Source organism: Cydia pomonella, chromosome 1, assembly GCF_033807575.1.
Source record: "Cydia pomonella isolate Wapato2018A chromosome 1, ilCydPomo1, whole genome shotgun sequence".
Taxonomy (NCBI): Eukaryota; Metazoa; Arthropoda; class Insecta; order Lepidoptera; family Tortricidae; genus Cydia; species Cydia pomonella.
In genome coordinates, this window is record NC_084703.1 from 30,455,944 (window position 1) to 30,479,663 (window position 23,720).

Consider the following 23,720-nt stretch of genomic DNA (forward strand, 5'->3'; position numbering starts at 1 on the left):
TTATAATGAACTGTATAAATTGGCTTTTTACACTTTTTATGCTGTTAATTTGATAAAATATCGTTACGAAAATTTCGCTACGATTATCATAATTACCTGTGAAATGAGTATTTCCCTGGGTTTTTGGGCCCTGAAACACAACAATCCGGTACACAACATGACACCATCTTCACTAAATTACTTAATATTTATTTTTGATTTTGATTCTCGTATATTTTTAACGTTAAAAAATACGGCAATATGATTTTGGCCGCCTCGGCCGCCTTCGAATTCAAAAAATGGTTACGTTTTCTCATATGTAGTCTGCCTCTTTCACACTCGTGGCTTGTTCATATACGTGATGGCTTCCCTTTCGCACACTTCATCTGTCTGTCAAGCGAAGCGTATGACAAGTCTCTGGGACGCTGAGGAAGCAGTGGCTGCATTTCAACAGAACGTCAAGAAGACCCCTAAGGACGAGTGGGCAAAGTGCATTTCTCAGTGGTTCCATCGCGGCTGCAGTGAGTATTGAGGTGAAGGGACACTATTTTGAAAAGACATAATAAAACGAATAACTTTCTTGTTTATTCAGTTTTTGACTTTCTAAGAGCCTTCAGTTTGACCGTGGTACATACATTTTTGAATGCTCTTGTATAGACAACATTATAACTTAAAACACCGTTAACAAGAAGGTCGTTTACCAGAAAAAAAAAAATTTAGACAGTAATGGAGTTTATATTTGTTTTCATTACGTGAAGCCTAAGTTGCCTGAAAACAATCTGCGAAGCGGGTAAATGAATTTTAAATAAAACAGCGAAAAGTAGAGTGCCGATGGCGACTGACTTGGGTCCAAGTTTTGTCATTGTTTCTATATTGCGCGAGGCAATTAGCGCTGTGTCGGACGCGGCGCGGGTCTTCTTCCCTCTTTTGCCAATCAAATTACGAGAGCACCACCCCCCCACCATTACGGCAAACCTTTCCAATTCGTATCGCAATATCGACACTCCAACTAACAATCTAAACAAATGAAGTCAGTTCGTTATTTTCAGGGATGGGAATTATTAAACTGAAGTGTATAAATATCAGAATCTATTTTTCGCTAGTCCGTTAATTCGGACCGCCTCGATTGAAATTCGTGACCGATTGTTTCTGTTTAGTTTCAATTAACGATATATGAACAGATTAGACGAAAAGAGGAATATGCACATGATGTAGCATTGGGGATATACGTATTATATTGACGTATAATTATAGCAAATAAAGGTAAGAAGTTTCTATTTAGGAGCCGGAGACGTCGCCACTGCACACCGCCTATGCGATAATTACCAAAGTCGGGCGAAGGGGAGCGCACAAGCGATCTTCTGTCAAAAGGATCGCGTGCTGTGTGGCGAACGCCCGTATTAAAAGCTAGCGAAGAACCCGTGCCGCATCAGATAACATGCAATCAATTTCGCAATCTACATGCCTCTACGTCGGCACCGCCCCTGGACTGACGTCACGCCGATAAGCTCATAGTGCCAGCTAACTACTGGTACCAGTTCGTCTAGCATACTCAAAATTCATGAATTGGATTCAATTTGAACTATTATGCTTTCTCCAAGGTCCAATTTCTGTTAAATCAAATTGTGAAGTGTAACTACTTCGGGTATTAGCGGTAGTTATTACCCAATATCTTATTACCGAGCTTTGCTCGGAAAACATTTAACAATAAACTCAGAAATGCGCATTTTCCCTGAGATAAGACCTAGTTAGATCGATTTTTCGGCCCCGAAAACCTCCAATATAGAAAATTCATCGAAATCGTTAGAGCCGTTTCCGATATTCCCGAAAGATATATATAAATATACAAGAATTGCAAATCGAGTAACAGAACTTAGTAACCAACTAGGTAAACAAGAAAGAATTTTGACCAGAAGTGTACTAAGCATAATTGTGTACAGCGCCATCTATCAGCAAATCGGCTAATTTGCCCGACCTGTAGGTATGTTGAATTTTCAGGCATAATTCTTTATCATGTTAACAGATTTCAACAAATTAGTTATATTTGACAGAAGGTGTTACTAGTGTAATTTCATAGAAATTCTAAATATACAAGCACAGAGGGTTAAATTTCTAATTAACTTTGGATTTTTTTAATAATTAAATAAGTTATTGGTAAACTTCGGACATACGGAGAGGAGGGTTATATTTTTCCCCAAAGTTTAAAATAAAACAAATATGTTTTAGAATGTTCAATTTAAGTTATTTCAATTGATTCACTTATATTTAAATAATATTTAATAGTGTAATTTGTTCTCATAAGATGTGTCACACAATTACTTAAATGAGATTTCAAAATTGGTTATTGCACTTAACATTAGGAGGGCAGTTCATATCGAACAACATTAATTTAAAAAATAACAGTTGTATGTGACGGGTCGGCGTCGTTCATAAGTATTCCAAATTTTATATACAACAATCGCAACATTTGACTTTCCTCCTAAAATTCATAGATTCACCGTAAAAATAAAATACGACAGGCCATTTTGCGGCTAACTTTGCTTATTTTTACTAAACGGCTTAATCGATTAATATTATTCTTATACTAAAAAAAAAATGATTTAACAGGTTCTACAAATACAACACAGCTTTTGTTAATCAGTTTTTTTTTGTTTATCGATAATTTTTTCACATTTCGTGTGTATGCAGCTCTAAAAAGACGTGGCCGCAGTCGTGTGCCAGCTGTAAGACGAGGAGGCTGTGTCGCTCTTAGCTCCGTGCCTTCCTTGCACTATGAATAATTGTGTATAGCCCAAGTGCTATAATATCGGAGTAATTGTGGCCAAAGAATAAATAACTGCAGAGCGCTGATTTGGTTGTGACACGCTTTAGCGCGCGCAACACGGTGTTTTGCGGTCTATTATTACGAAAGTAATGTAATGTACCCCACGTATGTTTCAGATTTTTTTTAACAGACATATTTTTTCATTCAAGTTTTAGAGAGGAATCGACGTACTATACGCGCCGTGTCCAAGATTACCGACTTCTGAATCTGACCCTTGATCCAGCCAGCCAGCGAGAGTCTCTCTAGGTGTTGGTCGAGACTCTTCGTTATGAGACCATTTGCTGACACAACTATCGGAATAATGATCGTCGAAGGGTGTGTAATGCTTAAAACTATAGTCACCGTTTTTGGTCGCAAACTCGTACTTTCTAGAGGATATATCTTCTTAACGGTTCAATAAAAAAAGTATGAAAAATATATTTATAAATTTACGTTTTGAGTACAACATTTCTAACGTTTGACTTTTTTCCTGTGACTTATTGTTTCTTCATAAAAAAAACATTACGACAGGCCGTTTTACGACTAACTTTGCTAATTTCTACGAAACGGCCTAATCGATTAACGTTATTTTTAAACTAAAATAAATGTTTCAATAGGTACTAATATTAATAAAACATTTTTTAAGAAATCTAACATTTTCCAACATTTCGTGCGTATGTAGCTCGAAAAAAGCATGGCCGGCAGTCGTGTGCTAGCTTTGAGACGAGGAGGCTGTGCCGCTCGTCGCTCCATGCCTTCCCTGTACTCTGTGTACCTGTGGTCACCCCAAGTACACAGAGTCATGGTCTTAAATTCATAGATTAGCATAAGAATGCTCGTAAAAACCCATTTCAATCAAAAAAATCTTAAAATTACAACTCAGTTTTCGTGTCTTTTCCATAGAAACAAAAAACTATTTTTTTTATTAAACCACTCTCGTTACGTGGATATGAAGCCACAAAATTACAAATAATTCGTGGTATACCCTGCTGCGAGGATATTACGATAGTTTTTGCGGTTCTTGAATTTATATGGATTTTAGTTCCTGCTCCATACATTGTTTTTGAAAAAACAATCATAACGACTCTTTTCAAGCCAAATCGTTAGAAGTTAATAGTTTAGTATAATAATGATGGAAAAGACACGTCTATACAAAATTGTAACATTTATAATCAAGCAGGAAGTAAGAGGCACACGTAAAAACCTAAATACATATAAAATAAACTGTGCCTGTATATTGTATACGATGGCTAAAATAAACGTAGGTATATTCAAAAAGTAATATATAAGTATAGTAACCCTTTCAGTTAGTTCGGGGGAATACAAGGTACGTCGGGGGGGGGGGTGGGGGCAAACTTGGTACTTTGGTGTTATGGCTCCAACAAGGTGTTGATGATTCTAAAGTCTGACCAGTAGAAACTCTCATTATTTATTTTCACACACAGAAATACATTGATCAACATAATTTCTTAAGTCCATCCAAATTATGTAAACATGTGTGACAAAAGGGATCAAATCAGCATTTGCTGAGTTACAGACTGGCTGTCACAGCGCTGATTTTCAGTTGCACCAACCCTGAGTTCCACTAGGCACTTCCAGGATTCAGCATCAGCTCTATCTTGGATACTGCTCTCCCAAGAACTGATCAAGATGAGTTGCATTACCAAATCAGCGTGTGTCTATGTTGCTCCAAATCTGAGTTCCAATAGGTACTGCCAGGGTTCAGAGTAATTTTGTTGAGACTCATTTTAAAATATCACGATCTTATAGTTCACTGAAGTTTGTATTAATATGCTTATTTTTATTTATAATTTTAGTAGTTTCAAGTAACATTAATTATAAGTTACGAACTTTTTTATTCCATTAAACGTTAATGAAACTGAAAGTAATTGTAATTAATTTAATTCTAATTAATATCTCAAAACTTTAATTCTAATTAACTTAGATTAAATTAACACTTAATGCAATTAATTAATTGCGGAATTAATGGTTAATGCAATTGGTTAATGGATAATTCGAATTAACAATTACGGCCAACACTGGGCAACAAATAAATCATTATGATTATGCGTAAAAAGTTTTTTTTTTTCAGAATATTTCAGTTTTTTTCTTATTTTTATTTTATGTAATGGTAGTTTTAGATTTCCGACACAATAGCCCCGATACCGAACAGAATCGGCTCGTGAGGTAACGGCAGTTTGTACCTAGTTGGTTACTAAGTTCTGTTACTCGATTTGCAACATATTTATTTCCGTTAAAACAAATGCTACGGAAAAAATAAAAAATGACAATGTGGTGGATTGGTGAGCTATAATTATATAGAGTCTGGCTAGCCAAATATTGTTGACAGATTTTTCCTTGTGGTATCACAGTCTGTGATTTAAAAAAAACCTAAAGGAAATTGTCAATTTATGTCATTCATTCAAATTGTTCGCGGTTTATAAGGGGTTAATTCCTAATCGTATGATCGATCGTGATCGATCTATCATTAGGAATTAATCCTCTCAGTTTCGAACAATCGTCCTTATATTTAACGAGTCATTTCATTAGCAATCTGTCTTCGTCCGACAGTTTTACTTCAACAGTCTACTGCCCGCAAAAACTGTTAGTTCGGTGTTCTAGATGAAGAAAAAAAAGTAGGTAGTTATAAGTTGTACGACAACGTCTCGCCTAATCAAGGCATTCGCCGACGCAACGATGCGAGTTAAAGTCACGCGATTGTTTTATCGCACTCCTTTCTGTTTTTATAGGAAGATAAAGTTTATTCAAAAACATCGCATGTCTGTGCAAAATCGGGCGTGATAAGTGGTATGTTACCCTTGACGTGAGAAGTAGAACAAAAATAAGCATTGTTGTTACGATACTGAGACCACCAATTAATAGGTAAAAATACTGATGCGCATGTGCAAGTTGCGGAAAGTTGGAAAAGAACGTGAAAATTTCAAGAACAATTTACACGAACTAAATAAAATATAAATATATGACATCTTAAAAATATTTCCTACTCAAAATTATGAGAATTTTCAGAAATAAGTCATGTGGAAGTTTTGTAATTATAGAAACTTCAAGTTTTTGGAACGTAACCGAATCCAACAAAATAACGTTATGTGTTAACGGTATGAAATAAACGTGGTTGTCTTTAATATCTCATGTTCCTATTATTATTATTATGATATACATATTAAATTACCACTAAGTTGTTACCAGTGGTAACTACTAGATTTTTTTTCCCACCATTTACCACTGGTAACTACTGGAAAAAAACACTAGTTGTTATGGTTGAATACTAATAAAACAGTAGTAATAGTATAGTTTAAATATAGAGTGCTTTAATAAATAAGTACAAGTCGCTTAGTGTATCAGTAAACTGCCTTAAAAGTGATCAAAAATATTAAAACCAATGCAAAACTGCAAAAAATAAATGGTTAAAGAGAAATTAATGTTTGGGTGAAATGTATCTTATTCGTAAATTGAATTGTGACGTTACGTTATCAATGACACCTGGATATATTGCCGTGGGCGCTAACGCCGCACTGCGTAGCTCAGCGTTTATTTATATAGGAGCATCGTTGATAATGGCGTAAGCGCCATCGACAATAAGGTCCCTTTCAATTAATAACGTCACAAACACATTTTTTACGAACGAACAAACAAATCAGTCAAAGACCGACTATTTTTGATCACATTTAAGGTAATTTACTGAAACGGTAATCGAATAGAATAGAATTAAACAAATAACTAATAAATAGGCATCGGAGTTTTGATCGCATGGTAAGATTTATAGCGAGCTATGGAGTCGACATTAGCAATAAAATTCAAATCATATTCATACTCATGCTCATTCACTTACGTAGTGATTTTAATTTTACAAGGACAAGAATGTTTGTAAACGATCCTTTAATATTGTCTTTCAGGACATAAATATTACTAATAAAAAATAATGACTATTTTTATGTATGGATTAGTTAACATTCACATTTGTTGTAATTACCTCTTTTAATATCCATATTGTTTTTTTTTTATGAATTTCATAATATAATCAATATAAAAAATAGTAATTATTCTTATTTGTAATTTTTATATATTCAAAGACAAAATTAATGTATAGTATATAAATCGTCAAAGTTCCAAGTTCTTGGTTATAAAATTAAAATCACTCATTAAATAGATGAATGAGTATGAGTAAGAATATGAAAAAGAGTCCCACCTTTTACCTGTGGTAACAAAAAGGAAAAAAAATCTTGTTTTTTCCCAATAGTTACCAGCGGTAAAAGATGGGAAAACAATCCCAATAATTACCACTGGTAACAACTTGTTACCACAACTAGTGGGAATAACCCAAACATCCTAATATTATAGTGTAAAAAACCGGCCAAGAGCATGTCGGGCTATGCTCAGTCCAGGGTTCTGTAGTTACCCGCCAGTAAAAATAAACCTTGAACGGGTGCTATTAGTATCGTGTTAGTACACTAAGTACATAACTAGCAAACGGAAGTAGTTACGTTGACAGCGCTTTGAGTAGGGTGTCTGGTTTCTCGACCTTTTTTATTCCTCGGGCACGGCAATTCTTGGCCAGGATTTCTCAAGTTTCTCGAGAAACTTTGAAAGTTTCAAGATATAGTTTCAAAACACCATGTTATTTTCAGTTTTATTCGTTATTAAAAATCAGACTCAGGGGTCGTAGGTGAGATGAATAATCAAACAAATGGAACATTTTTAGTTACCATAAATTGCACTTAATAATCAAAAAATCAACAACAAACAATAAATAGCTATAGGTGCAGGCGTGCGCGCCGGCGATGTGATATGCTATAGTGTATTTCTGTAGGTATTTAACAAAATGTGAACAAAAAACCACAATATAGTATTTTATTGTGATAGTCAGAATGGCGGGTGTACCAAAATAGAATTAAATGAAAACCATACCATATTTTTGTACCTAATTTGTACTATTTAGTACCTCCTTTAAAAAAAATTGTACCTCACGGTACTTAAAGTTATCACCAAAAAACAGGTCACCCGCCATCCTGACAGTCAGAATGGCGGGTGTACTTTATTACGCTATGTTCCCGTGGTTATTGATAAATTGTATAAAAGCCAAATGTTTGTACCTTTTTTGTACTTTCATATTCAATTATAATACGAGTCATTTTATTTTTGGTTTCCAAGTTTTACTCATTTTATATTTTGCTTGCTATTACAATTTTGCAGGCGTTATAATTTTTCAAATTATCGATTTCATTTTTAAGAAAAAACGCTAAGGTACAATTATTTTTATTACGCCAGGATTTAGCACCTTTAAGGTTTAATCTGTTAAGTTCAAATAACTCAGTAAATCATGTCTTAAAAAAGGCTAGGCGCCAATTCAAAGAAATCTTCCTAAGAAAAATCATTTTTAAGACACGACTTTCTGAGCTATTAGAACTTAACAGATTAAACATTAAAGGTACTAAATCCTGGCGTAATAAAAATAATTGTACCTTAGCGTTAAAAAAGGCTAGGCGCTAATTCAAAGAAATCTTCCTAAGAAAAATCATTTTTAAGACATGATTTTCTGAGTTATTTGAACTTAACAGATTAAACATTAAAGGTACTAAATCCTGGCGGAATAAAAATAATTGTACCTTAGCGTTTTTTCTTAAAACTTAAATCGATAACTTGAAAAATTATAACGCCTGCAAAATTGTAATAGCAAGCAAAATATAAAATGAGTAAAACTTGGAAAGCACAAATAAAATGACTCATATTATAATTGAATATGAAGGTACAAAAAAGGTACTAAAATTTGGCTTTTATAGAATTTATCAATAACCACGGGAACATAGCGTAATAAAGTACACCCGCCATTCTGACTGTCAGGATGGCGGGTGACCTGTTTTTTGATGATAACTTTACGTACCGTGAGGTACAAATTTTTTTAAGCGAGGTACTAAATAGTACAAATTAGGTACAAAAATATGGTATGCTTTTCATTTGATTTTATTTAGGTACACCCGCCATTCTGACTCTCACATTTTATTGGACAAGTCAATTTTTAATTTAACTTACAGAAGTTTTACCTACTACGTAAGTTACGTGTTACATAATAAAGACTGACGTAAAGAGGTTGATAAATGGTTAATTATTACGAAAATATTAATTGGAATCATACTCTATGTAGCGTGACGTCATTTTTCTGTCAACGGCATGAAATGTACGGGCTCTGTACGTAAGTAATATACTTACTCAACGTAACAATGAAGCTACTAAAATTGTGTTTTTGTGCTAAAGATACTGATGATTTGATTTATAAATATTAATTTATTTCTGTAATACAAGGTCTTATCATTCGTTTTTTAACCATTAGAAAGAAGATAAGCGATCTTCACCTGTCTTTTTATTGAAAAACACTTTAAAAATAAGTTGAGGAAAATATGTAACGATTATAAATCATATACGATTATTTACATTATTTTGTTTTCATAAGTATTAGTTACTATTTTTTTAAAGCGTTTTTCAATAAAAAAAATGTTGAAGATTGTTTAATAATGTATTATAATGAACTTAAAATGAAACAAATTCTTGAGACATTTGTGGGTAGTAAGTTCAAAAATTTCAAAACATGAAAATCATTTGAAGCCAGAACGATAGGGGACGTATCAAGACAACTTTTTATTTGGTTTATTTAACTACTTGCAAATATAAAAAAAAAAATTGTTTACATTTATTTAACTACCTAAAGAGAAATACAATGTAGACCCATCACGATACGCGTGTTTTCTTCTAACTTATCCCAAAGGATAATTTCTCGAGTTCTCGAGGCATTGAGTATTTTTTTCACGTCTCGACGAAAGACAAATTTCTCGAGATTTCTCGAGCAGAAACCCTAGCTTTGAACCATCTTTTTACTATGAGCATGGCATCGTTGACGCATTCTAAATCGGTTTATTAGGAGAAATTTTATACCTACATACTAAACCTATCTACACACTGCAATGGTACTTTATTTATATGCCAGTATCTACTTGTTCGAAAATGATTTCTTTTTAAATGATGCAGTAAGATATTATAAGCAAACATTTTTGTATATGTATGGAGTGGGCATTAGAGGCTTCTCATGTAATTTTTTTTTGTAAGTGTACGACCTCCGCAAAATTTATGCATTTTCATCACACTGGCTCGAAAAAGATCTTATTTCATGCAGGGGTACTGATGGATAACGGCCTATTGTTCCCTCGGGAGTTATGGATTGTGAAAAAAAGGTACAACTCTAGAGTTATTTTTTTTATTATGTCACTAATTTATACAAACCATCAATGATTAACTCGAAAACAAAAGAAGATCGAGAACTGATAGGTATTAAGCACAGAGTGTTCTTAGGGCCTGCCAGTAAACCACCTGAAACAATGACCAAATCCGTCGTTGGGGGAGTCACTCTTATTCGCTTGGCCTGCTAGACCCTCTTTTTAGGTTTTATTGCTCCACTTCGACGGATGGATTGGTTCATATCCATACCAAATTGCAGCTTTTTAGCACACAATCACAAAATCATAAAGGCTAATAAATAAAAGTTTTGGAAGAGTTACATACCTGTCGTCCTTTTTAAATTGCCTAAAATGATGCACTGGCAATTATGGTAGCCGAAATTGGAGTTATTTACATATTGGCGCTTGTTTATGCATGAAGAATGGCCTATAATCTGACTTCCGGATTTGTTGGATTCTTGCATAAGATGAAATATGTGACATTCCATTGCCTAGGTCCTTAACATAGGTAGGAATGGTAGGACAGGTTCGTTAGGTTGCTACAGATGCCCGAAAAGGCAACCGTTCAGAAATAGGAGCCCCGCTAAGCGGGACTCCGGACTAAGGGAACGAGACAATGATTCTCACGATTCACAATCATCATCATGCTTTGTTTGGAGTTTAATATCATGTGAACGGAACACCTTGACGCGCAGTTTGCCAAAGGCAGCGGCAGCCGCTCCGAATCTGCTGTTAATTTCGTCGTCAAGGTGGCACTTGGATGTCTTGGATGTTATTGTGCTCCCCAGATATTGGAATCTGTCTACTTGCTTAATAGAGTCGTCGCCGAGCCTGACGTCAACGGGCACTCGTGTCTCCAACCCCATGATTTCGGTTTTTTTGACACTGATTTTAAGGCCGAAACGCTGACAAGACTCATTGATTAACGATATACCTGTATTGACTTATGTTGACTAAGGTAAAGTCATTTTAACTAGTCGAATCATAACTTAACTTCACATTGTATCATAACAAATAACGCAGTAGGCCTATTTACAAAAAATCTTTGCAAGTCAATTCGTATTATGAGTTAATGGAGAGTAACGGACATGATTTACGCGCTCCTGCCTACTCTGCTTGCGGGCAGGAACAATTATTGGCCCGCGGGCGCACTCAATTACAAAAAGGCGCGCCCGCGGGAATTCACCTTCGAGCCCCATCCCAATATGCTTTCTTAACAAACATTTACTAAATGCTTAACGTTAGAAAGGAAAAAAAAACAAAATAAGTCATGCATCAGATAAACGAATCCGTATTCGACTAGGTGAAGAGCTGAGTTTTAATTTGCGCGGCGACACACGAGTGGACTCTACGCTATGGTTTGTGGGAAACGACGCGTCAAGTGCTTTGCTAATTGCACGCCACGCTATCCTCGGCCAACAACACATATAGCAGTGTTCTTTTCGAACCAAAATCAACTTGTTTTGCGATTATTTATATTTATTGCATGTGTAGTCCTCTTGCCACCAGACCCATACTGTTTTAACTAACTCTTTGATCGAAGTCAAGAAGTATATATATATAACACAGGTACGACTCTTTTGCGAAAAATATCGATATGCCTAAAATATCGTCGTGCAGTGGTGCTTAGCACCAGACAAGCGCCGCCCTAATTTGTCCGCAGAGTAGACCTGCACTACAACTACTATGTCAACCATACGTAAGGCCTGTACCGAAAAAAAAGCTGCAAATTTCAAGTCCCTGTAATTTTGTTTCTAAGCAAGATTACTACGGCATTCTTACTGCGATAAAGTCTTATTATTATATTATATATTCCAATATAAATAATTCCGGTTTTGCGCTGTTCGACTTTACACCGGTAAATAGAAGAGATCACTGAAAATTGGTTTCGTGCATTTCATAATAAATAACTAATTTAGTATGTTATCTCTTGATCAGAGGCCTCGAAGCGGCAGATCTCTAGGAATAAGTGACTCTGGATCCATCATAAAGATTGCTAATAGAATTTGCGAAAACGAAGCATACCTGTCATAATTATCGTAAAAACTGGGGTACAAATGCAGCTAAAGTGCAACGAACTACGATGAAAGTCAGATCAGTTCTTCGAACGAAGGTTAGGATAAGTTACAGAAAATCTGTGTTACTTCCTTCGTACAAAAATCGCATTTGGTAGTTGACGTAGAATAGAGCCAGAGCTCCAAACGTTCTGCACCGCCGTTCTCTCAACCATTATTGGGCTCAAATCAAAAGTGTATTAAAAGAGAAGAATGAAACTGCCAAAAAACATTAACAATTCCAGCAGGTGACGGGCTGATGCAGGCAAATATGAAAAACTGGTTCGTAAAAACCTGCCACTGAATGCGCTAGGAAGAAGCTGCCTATCACTCCTACAGAAGAAATAATAAACAAAATAACTGTCAAATATCTAAATTAAAAGTCGCTTTTTATTGTAGTTATTCTATAGACCTTAGTTTGTTCTCAATCGCATCAGTTTTTTCATTTGAAGTTTACAGTTTTTTATTTCGGTACACCCCGTAAGTACGAAACAGAAGCGACTCTCAGGAGCTGTACCTAGTTGGTTACTAAGTTCTGTTACTCAATTTGCAACCTCATTTTCCGTTAAAACAAATGCTTCCGAAAAAATAAAAAATGACATAATGTGGTGTATTTGTGAGCTATAATTATATACCACAAATAACGCTTATCTCGTCGTATCTATAATGAATTGGGGCCTAAAAGAGAATCGTATCGCAGTAATTGCGTTGCACAATTGTGGGCACCCGCCAAACATGATTTTGAAGTTGCTTGAAAACCTAAAAAGCACTGTTTCAGAGGATTTCGAGGTTGATCCTATTCAGATTGTGCTGATAATATCCTCACCGCGTTTGTCGCAAAAAATATCATGTGTTCGGGACACATACGCGGCAAATGCATTGCGTTTAACGCATAAAGGTGGCGACTGACTTGTAACATTTGCTTGTAATGTATCGTTCACGGCGATCGTTACAAGTCAGTCGCCACCTTTGTAACACTCAAAGGAATTCGCGTAAAAACCGACAGCCGAGTGGAGCACGCGGTGCTCGCGTCGAGCGGCTCGGCTCGCTGCACTGACTGTTGTAATGCTCGGGTTGTATCACGTTACATTACACCGAAATGTTACAAGTCAGTCGCCACCTTAAAACAACCAAGCGCTTTACTCTATTTTTATTACTTGATCCGACACCTCCACCCGTGACTTTATAGAAGTCAATCAAAACCACGGAACAAAGTGAGAGAGAAGGATGCGCCCTGAGCCTAGACATAGAGAAATAAGTAATCAGAGTGCTCACTCCATATATCTGTTTTCTTACCAAAACGCTTATTGTTTTCGTAGTCGACATCTAGCGTCGAGTAGCGGGTTTATATCGATATCGGAAAAGTATAATGCTCAACAATTTTCAGCTAATATTATATATGCATGTATGTATATACCTTATTCTACATAGAAATAAAAACACGAAAAATACAGTAACAGAGTAAATTAAATATACAACAAAGGCGACCTTATCCATGTATCCCATACATGGATAAGTTCGCCTTTGTTGTCTTCATCCAGTTAACCTTTGAGGAAATGAGTAGAACAGAAGTAGTGATGAATGAATGACAAACAAAAACAAAAGTGTACAACCAAATATACATAAATAGAAATATAACCATAAAAGAATGCATACATATATAAACATAATATAAATAAAAAATCAATATATAATATAAATAGATAAGAATTCGAACCAGAAAAATAAAGGAAATTAAAAAAGTAGAAGTACTCAATACGAGTAGAACTATTATGTCGTAACCAAAGTATCGGAAAGCCACAATTTTTAAGTCTCTCCTTAAGTGATGCTAGCAGGCATCGGAGTTTTTATCACACGGTAAGACTAATAGCGAGCTATGGAGTCGACATTAGCAATAAAATTCTATTAATATTGATACTCATTCATTTATTTTATTAGTGATTTTAATTTTTCAAAGGACAACAATATTTGTAAACGATCCTTTAATTTTGTCTTTCAGGACATAAATATTACAAAGAAGAATAATGACTATTTTTTTTGTATTGATTAATGTATATTCATATTATTTTTACCTCGTTTTATATACATATTGTTTTTTTTGTGAAATTTCGCAATATAGGCAATACAAAAAATGGTATTTATTCTTATTTGTAATATTTATATATTCAAAGACAAAATTAAATAATAGTATAGAACTCGTCAAAGTTCTAGTTCTTGATTATAACATTAAAATCACAGATTAATGAGTATGAGTATGAATATGAGATGAATTTTATTGCTAATGTCGACTCCGTGGCTCGCAAGTAGTCTTACCGTGCGATAAAAACTCCTCCTCCGATCTTTAAGAGGCTGTCAATACCCAAAGCGCGCACACTGTCTATTTGTATCGGAGTAAATGAGATAGCACTGTCGCATGTTACTGGGCCTGGGCAAGCGAATAATAAGAAAATTATTTAAATAAAAAAAGTGGATTATTAGTGTAATATTTTACTCGTTAGCGGTTTAGATATAAATGTTATGAAATTGTGATTTTAATTGCAGACCCAGACATAGAACCGTTTAATTGTGATTTTAATAATTGCAAAGACCAATCTTTGCAATTATTTTCTATCGAGCCGATTTCGTTTAATCATGTATCGAGTACAACCACGGTCTTTGAAATATAATTAATATGAACATATATTTTTTTTACTTGACTAAAACAAATAGTCTTTCTTAAAAAACTGTTTAAGTAACATCAATTTCAAGTACAGGGTGTTGACAGCCCCTTAAGCCTCTCCTTGAGTGATGCTACAGATTGAGATTGCCTCACGGACACCGGAATCCCATTTCATAACTTAACGGCATGGAAAGTAAAGGATATTTTGTATGTGAGCATCGTATTGGAAGAAATTGTGAGTGAAAGATTGGCGCTTGATCGAAGTCGATGACCACTACCAGCAGCTAAGAAATTAAATCTTTCGGAAAGGTAAGGTGGCGAAGCAGGATTGAATAGAACATTGAAAAGCAACCATATTTGCAACATTTAAAAGTAATATAAACGGATTAAGCGGAACTCTATTTTTAACTCCTTTTGTTTGTAATATTAGTTGAAAATTGTTGAGCAATACCCTTTTTGTTAGTCGCGACACCCGTGACATCTAGTACACACGCTAAACTTAACACGTGCGTCACCTTTCTATCAGACCTAAACCTTCAACCTGGTCAGTAACTGTTAGTATGAGCTGATTTATATACGAGTAAGTACCTATGTACAGGAACAACATACATCCGCAATAAAAAATTAAGAGGCTGTCAACACCTTATGTCCTTGAAATTGATGTTACTTAAACAGTTTTTTAAGAAAGACTATTTTATTTAGTCAAGTAAGTAAAATATATGTTCATATTAATTATATTTCAAAGACCGTAGTTGTACTCGATACATGATTGAACGAAATCGGCTCGATAGAAAATAATTGCAAAGATTGGTCTTAAAATCACAATTAAACGGTTTTATGTCTTTATTGTTTTGACTTATGGATCTGCAATTAAAATCACAATTTCAAAACATTTATATCTAAACCGCTGTTGAGTAAAATATTACACTAATAATCCACTTTTTTTTATTTAAATATTTTTCTTATTATTCCCTTGCCCAGTAACATGCGACAGTGCTATCTCATTTACTCCGATACAAATAGACAGTGTGCGCGCTTTAGGTATTGACAGCCTCTTAAAGGCAATTTGTGAAGCCCCTCTCGTGTATGGGAAGAGGCCGGTACCGATATTTGTAAAGCTAGTGATGGTAGGAATAGCACTAAAAAAGTAAGCTCTAAATAACGTTTCATTATCTGCGCTTTGAGCCCCCACAACGGACCGATCTGATAAGCTCTAACAAATGTAATCATATCGGACCGAACATTAATCCTTCCATTTGTCATTAAGGCGCGGTGTATAGTAAAATGCGCTATTTTTATATCAATATTTACAGGCTTGTACAAAGATTTCATCAATTATTTTCTAGTATATATAACGTCAGTCCTTGAACTAGCCTTCTGCTTGTCAGAAACACGACGGCTCATCTTTTTCTCGATAGATTATTGCTTTGAAAATATGATTAAAATTGTGTCTCTTTCGACATTTTAGAAGTACTATGACGAATATCAACATGAAATTTACTTCATTCGATAGCTTTTAAGTAACGCTATGATTTTGCTTGTCATTTTATCGGTGCGTTAAATTTTTCATTCATAATTATGAATTCAACATTTTGTCTGTTGAACTGTTACCCTGCGCGGCAATACCGCCAGTACACCAGTAAGCCCGTGACCACTGTTAGCGTAGGACCTGTGCTAGTTTAGCGGACGTTACATAAAATGATTATTCATTTTATGTAACGCACTATAAATACACAAATATGTTAAACACACAATGTTTTCATCACACTTACGAAGAAAAATTTAAACGTTTAAGCTACTTGATTCTTAAATACGGTGACACTTCAGACATCCGTCCGTCATATTATCTTTTTTAACAAGTTTTACACACACACCGTTCGGCATTCAGCCACGATTAACCGAAGGATGAAATTGTGCCTTGCACCCGAGTTAAGCACTCTACTTTTCATTTGAATACCAGGAAAGTAAAATACATATGCATTTAAAAACCATTCCGCATTGGGCTAGCGTGGGGACTATACCCTCGCACATGAGAGGAGGCCAGGGCGGCTACCGGGAAAATCGAAATTCGTCAATAGCGGGCATTTTTCTATGTCACTCTAATTACGTTTAATGAGAGTAAGAAAGATCCCCGCAATTTGCGAATTTCGGTTTTCGCGGTAGGCCCCCTGTGCCCAGCAGTGGGACGTATATAGACTGAATTATTATTATTTTATTATTAATTGACTGATCAAAGGAACTTACCTGTAAGTGACCTTCGATCAAAATTATATGAAGTTGACGCCTCCTCTGTATAACTATGTAGTCATGTTTATGACGAGCCATACGACACGATAGTTTACAGCACGAAGTGTGGAAATTTTAAACTATCCACTGGTATCCCTATTTATAGCTAGCAACACTGCATGCCTATGTCAGCCATTATAGTTCAAAGTAGGTTCTGAAATAATTAAAATTAGGCAATCATTTTGGGAGGGATAAAAAGCAACTAATAAAGGGGTAGGGTTTGCACAGAGGAGGCGTCAACTTCATATAATTTTGATCGAAGGTCACTTACAGGTAAGTTCCTTTGATCAGTCAATTATATTCGTTGACGCCTCCTCTGTATAACTATGTAGATGTTTAAAGACATGGTTGCTATATTTTAATTATTTATTGATAAAAGTTACATATGATCATATGCATTGCCAAACTGTAAATTGAAAATTACTAATTTACAAACTGCTTAAAATGCTGGTTGAAAAAACATTTTCATTTATTAAAGGTCTATTATAAAAATCAGCAAAACACCTAGATGATTCTGTCCAACCAGCTGTTTTTAAAATATATTCAGTATTCACCCCATTCCTATATGCGTGGCTGGTCGACGCATGTCTTGTGCTATGAGCACTAAATATAGATATATCTATACCGGCTTCAGATAAAATATCTTTAACCCACCTTGCCAACGTTTGAGTTGAAGCTGGTGTATGGGGTTTCTTAACTGTCACAAATAATTGATCAGATTTTCTTAATGATTTTGTGGCATCAATATAGTCTTTTAAAGCTGTAGCTGGACAAATACTCAAATTTTCTTTATAATATGGGATTATTAGCAACGGCTGTAACTTATTCCTTCCTGAAGTTTTAATCTTGTCAGAAATTTTAATTTTTACATTTTCATCTGTGATATTTATATTACTTAACTTTATGAGTGACATAGTTTGTAGTCTATGAGCAGTGACTAGGGCTAATAGAATGATTAACTTCTTAGACAAATTTTGTAATGCAAGGTCTGTATTAGGATATAAGTTTGACACATAATTTAAAACTAAAACTGGGTTCCAAGTTTCATTATACTTTGGATTGTTTGGTCTCATTTTGTAAATACCAGTAAAAAATCTTTTAATATCTTTATGTGCACCTAAATCACAATCAATAAGCAGTGACAAAGCTGATCTAATAGAGTTAAGAGTTCCATAGGCTGAACCATTATTAAATTTTTGGGTCAGAAAACCAAGAATATTTGGAATTGACATTTTAAAAGGGTCAATTGCTTGAACACTACAATATTCCCACCATTGTTTTAAACATGTATTATATTGTTTTATTGTATTATCTGATAATGAATTTAAAATTATATTGATACTTTCACGGGTTAATCCTTTTCTTAAGTAGATTTTGCTGATAATACTGCGGCAATCAGTGTAAGGTTCTGGTGTAGTGGATGGTGGTCCCTGAAAGGAGATGATAACAATGACCTATTTGGGTAAAATTTCAATATGGGTGACCTTTTTAAAGACATGAATATAGGAAACCAAGCTTGAGATGGCCATAAAGGGACTACCATTATTCCTTCTGCTTTATCAATTTCAATCTTCTTTAAACATTTTAAAATAAGAGAGAATGGCGGGAAAGCATAAAATTTTAAATTTGTCCATGAAACGGTAAAAGCGTCTACTGCCCAGCAATTAGGCTCTATATGCCAGGAAATAAACCTTTTACATTTGGCATTTTCTCTTGATGCAAATAAATCAATAGTTGGGCATCCAAATTTTAATTTGATTTTGTTAAATGCGTTATTGCAAAGCTGCCATTCAGTTTGTTCATTAGTATTTCTTGATTCTTTATCTGCTATGTAATTATCTTTAGAAGCTATATAAGAAGCATATATAAATAATTTTCTTAATTCACAAAATTTCCATATTTGACGGGTAAGATCATTTAAATGCTTGTACTTAATCCCTCCATATCAATTGATGTATGATATTGCAGTTGTGTTGTCACAACGCAATAAAATTTCACAATTTCTTAAATTCTTAGCAAAGCACTGTAGGCCAAAATAGATAGCTTTTAATTCTAAATAATTTATGTGTGACTTCCTATCCTCTCTATTCCAAAAACCATGTAACTTTTTAGAACCACATACAATACCCCAGCCAGTTCGAGAAGAGTCTGTGAATATCTCAATTTTGTGAATACCTTCTCTAATAGGATTACTAGCCAAACAGACATGTTTTTTCCACCATTTTAAATCTTCTTTTACTTCATAAGTAAGTGCCATTTTTGACTCAAAATTATTGTCATTCTTTTTAAGATGAAGAAACTTATGGCGTTCCAATCGTTTTGTATACATTAGGCCATATGGAACAGCAGGGCAAATTGATATTAAATTACCAATTAGGGATGCAAAAGATCTTATAGTGGTATGTTTGAGGCGGATGAATGATTTTATTTTATTATATATATTGGTGCGTTTTTCGTTTGGTAATGATATAGAATACTTGGAACAATCTAAAACGAAACCTAAAAATTTACATTGCTTTGAGGGATGTAAGTTACTTTTCTCTTTATTTATTATAAAACCCAATGATTCTATTAAGTTTTGGCTGGTTAAAATATTATTAGCGCATTCAACCTGGGAGTTCCCAATAAATAAAAAATCATCCAAATAATTGACTGAAAGTAGACCTTGTTCTCTGAGGCAAGTTATTATAGGTTTTATCAACTTGGTGAAGACATAAGGAGCAGACGAAAGACCAAATGGAAGTACCTGAAATTCGTACATTTTGTTATCAAAAAGAAATCTTAAATATTTTTTGGAATTTCTGTGAATTCTTAAACAGAAGTAAGCATCCTGAAGATCTATGGAAGCAAGGTAAGAATCCCTGTTGATTAATTTAATGGCAGTTCTAATATCTTCCATTTTGAAGTGTTGTGTAACTACATATTTATTAAAAGATTTTAGATTTAAGATAAATCGAGCTGTTCCATTTGGTTTTGGTACAAAAAATATTTTTGATAAATATTGATTTTTTACAGGTTTACAGTATTTTACTGCCCCTATTTTCAATAATTTATTCAATGAGTCATGAATTATTTGTTTTTCGGTATAAGTAAACTTATCATTTTTTGGTATATATTTCTGTTGAGGTGTTGATGTTAAAGGTATTTTATAACCTCTATGAATCCATCCTAGAACTGTTTTGTTATTAATATACTTGGCCCACTTGTCAAAGAAATATGTGAGTCGTCCAGCCACACATACCTCGGCTATTTCTTGTTGCGGTGGAGGTGGTGACGTCTGCCTCGAGTTTGACGACGAGGCGACCACTGTCTTTGAGTTCTCCGGGGTGGATGACCGACTGCTGTTGCTGCTGCTGTTGTCCGGTAATAATTTCTTTGGTATGTCCTTATTTTGCTTAAGTAATTTTTTCTTGGCCCGCCCTGCATTTGGTTGTTGGTGGAGGACGGGCTCCAATAGTTTAAAGTTTTATTTTGTTGCATATCTTTGATGGATTTTTCCAGATCTTTAGACTTTTTAATTATTTTGTGTAAGTCATTTCCAAAAAGGAATGTAGTAGTTTGGGTCTTTTCCAAGGTGTCCTTAAGTGTTTTGTTTAAGCCGGGTAGAATGACTGCCTTTCTGGTTTCCGTTTCTAGAAAATGGAGGTCTGCTAGTAATCTAATGGAGTCCCCCAGCGGCTCGACATAGTCTTTCTCATTCTTATTTATGAGGTCTTTTAATATCTTATTTAAATTAGCGATAACCAATCCGATCTGATTTTGTTTTTCACATAGTTTCTCATCCCTGGTTTTGGCGCTTTTATTTAAGGTAATTTCGATTTCTTCATTTAGTTTTGGTGCTTGTACAAAGCAGTTTTCTATCGAAGGAATTTTTTCTTCTAACTTCTTTTTGCCTTCTTTATTCAAACCTTTCTGTATAATATTCTGCCATAGTTCCGCCAATTTTGGGTTGATGGAAATAACATTCTTTTTCATATCTGGCTCTCCAATTAACAGCAAGATGTTCTCTTTTTCTTCATCTGCTTGTTCATCATCAGATTCTTCAATTGGCAAAATACGCCTCCTTTTCTTCTTAGGCGGCTCTTCCTCCTCATCACTTGAGCTTATTATTGTATTTTTTCGACCTTTTCGAGGGGCTGTGGACATACAACTCTATGTACAAAAAATGATATTTATCATTACTGAATCATTAATGAGCACACTCAGTTGGATCGGGAAACATTTTATATACAATTATCTCGTGTACTCGCTCGGTAGTACCGCGAGAATATGCCTTTAATGTAACAATTTATAAAAGGACACCATATGCGCATAATAGGTATCTCGTATACCAAAGCTGTGTATCTCGTGTACTCGCCCAGTAGTACCGCAAGATGACATTTTAGCTTTGTATTAATTTGTGGCATAAACAAATGCATCTCGTGTACCCGCCCGTGGCACCGCGAGAATTTGTGTTGTTTAATGGGTGATTACTGGTAACAGAGACAAATCAAGTAGGTACCTATGTGTGCTAGTATAAGTTTTGCTCGTGCATCCGCTCGTGATACCGCAAGCAACAAGTTTTTATGTAAATAAATCCCATGTTTTGAGAAAAGAAAACACGTTGCATAGGTATTATTTCGATACAACGCAATTGCATCGATGCGCAATTGTAATTCGCTAACAACAATGGCGCCTCTGCCGGTCGGCTTACAGAAAATAATCAGATTTCTTGATATCTACTAATAAATACCTTCATCCGAATCGTCGTCGAGTATATCCAGTAACTTCTTCAATTTTCTTCTGTTCATTTTTATTATTAATTCACTAGATATTTTAATTTCTTTAAGACACAAATCGTATCGTATTGCACGAAAAAACATAATGGCTGACATAGGCATGCAGTGTTGCTAGCTATAAATAGGGATACCAGTGGATAGTTTAAAATTTCCACACTTCGTGCTGTAAACTATCGTGTCGTATGGCTCGTCATAAACATGACTACATAGTTATACAGAGGAGGCGTCAACGAATATAATTACTTATTTAAAAAGATACGGCTAAGTATAAACTTCAGTAGTATTTCGTGAGGGGTACTTTTAATTATAGATTTAGGTAAAACATAATTATTTATTGAATGGGGAGTTAATTATCAGAATGGAAATGGTATAACAAATCCGTTTAAAACCTAAATTTGAAATGCTTATCGTAAAAAAAGAAACAAACGTACTAAGAACGTACAGTTTTCTAGAGCAGTAACTTGTCTGCACTCTTTTGACAACAACAAAGAGCCACTGCAGAGCATGAGAAATATTTTAAATGGCTATTGCAGTAATAATCAAATTGAATACCTATTTTTAAACGTACACAAATAAATTAATCCACTTGTTTAATTTATATCAGGCATTATATAGGAACAGCTTCAATTTTAACACATACAGGATGCAGAAGATATACTGGATTTACAAATGCGGGAGTGCTTAGTGAAAGGTACCATTTCACGACTTATAGCTTCCGAGTTACATGCGTTTTTGTGGATGCGTAATAGTTTTGTGTAATATAGCCTGTTCCGTTAAGTCTTTTTACAAATTTCTGAATTTGGTTGGTATTTCTGGTTTATTAACTTTCAAATTTTAAAATATTATATTTGATTTTTTAAGGTGAGCAGCAGTGATATTTACCCTTCAAGTCCCATACAAAATTTTCGCAAGTTCGGGTATATTTGTACCTCTCGCCAATATTTTTATTTCACTGTTTAATTATTCTGTAAATTTAAGAAGTCACTAAATTCCATTTTTGTTCATGCTAAACATAAAACTCTTTGTAAAAGTTTGGTAAAATTAAATGGGTTTGAATAAGCACTTTTGTACAATGCTATTTCTATTTTGTATGAAAACTGGTGACATTTTATTTCTTTTTTCTATTATTAATTTGGATGACATTCTGCCGCCAATTTCAGGTCTCAGCAATGATTTTAACTTCTTCTTTGAAACCTTGGACCTTATTATGTGTTTGTGATATGATTTTAATATTTTTATTGCCAATACAAAATATTAGTGCAAAAACGATCGAAAGTTTCGCAAAAGATATTTTCATCATTTTTGTATTAGGGTGCGTATCTGTAATATATATGTATTAAAATGGTTTATTTTGAAATGAATCACTAGTCAAGGCCTGTAATATATCCCTTCAAGTAGCGGCAGTGAAAACCTGAAAAGTAGTCAAGTGGCGGGGCCCCGTTGGGTGTTCAGCGCGGATTTAGAGAATATTACAAATTCAACTATTTAAAATTATCTATGTATAAAAGTATATATTGAAGCATATATCATTAGAATAAGCATTAAATACGCTATTAGAATAGAACATCAAATAAGTGTAATGTTTATGCATTTTGCCACAAGAACCTAACTAATCAAACCTAGCGACAGTTTTCCAGTTTCCTTATTAAAAATGACTACCACCACAAAACAAAATTATGATTGGAGGTAATTGCTAATTAATTTTCTACGTAGGGCTTTAAGATCAAAGGTTTAGTCATAAGGAAGGACCTGCCATACAATTATATTTACAAAACAACCTCTTTAAAAATCAAGACAGAATTCGACCTAGGCGACCGCTCTCGGATGAACGGTCTTTAGCAGCCAAGCGTTACCAAGCGTGTGCATGTTTTCCTTGTCTAATCTTGAAGGGATAAATAACATAGTTATAGATAAAAT

The 23,720-nt window shown here is 34.5% G+C and overlaps 2 protein-coding genes across 7 annotated transcripts in view; both read right to left on the reverse strand.

The window, feature by feature from the left end:
• The window catches only part of LOC133528258 (maternal protein pumilio), a 476,367-nt gene that overhangs the window by 211,231 nt on the left and 241,416 nt on the right, over positions 1-23,720 (reverse strand). The window lies entirely within an intron of this gene.
• Positions 17,374-22,413, reverse strand: LOC133528309 (uncharacterized). 2 transcript variants are annotated; one of them, XM_061865661.1, is made up of 3 exons: positions 21,758-22,412; positions 20,267-21,161; positions 17,374-18,455 (listed from the first exon to the last, which is right to left on the reverse strand). In XM_061865661.1, the coding sequence occupies exons 1-2, from the start codon at positions 21,903-21,905 to the stop codon at positions 20,272-20,274; spliced, it is 1,038 nt and encodes a 345-aa protein (XP_061721645.1). In that variant the 5' UTR covers positions 21,906-22,412; the 3' UTR covers positions 17,374-18,455; positions 20,267-20,271. The 2 variants fall into 2 exon arrangements, with proteins under 2 accessions (XP_061721645.1, XP_061721637.1); XM_061865653.1 differs by having other exon boundaries at positions 17,374-21,161; positions 21,758-22,413.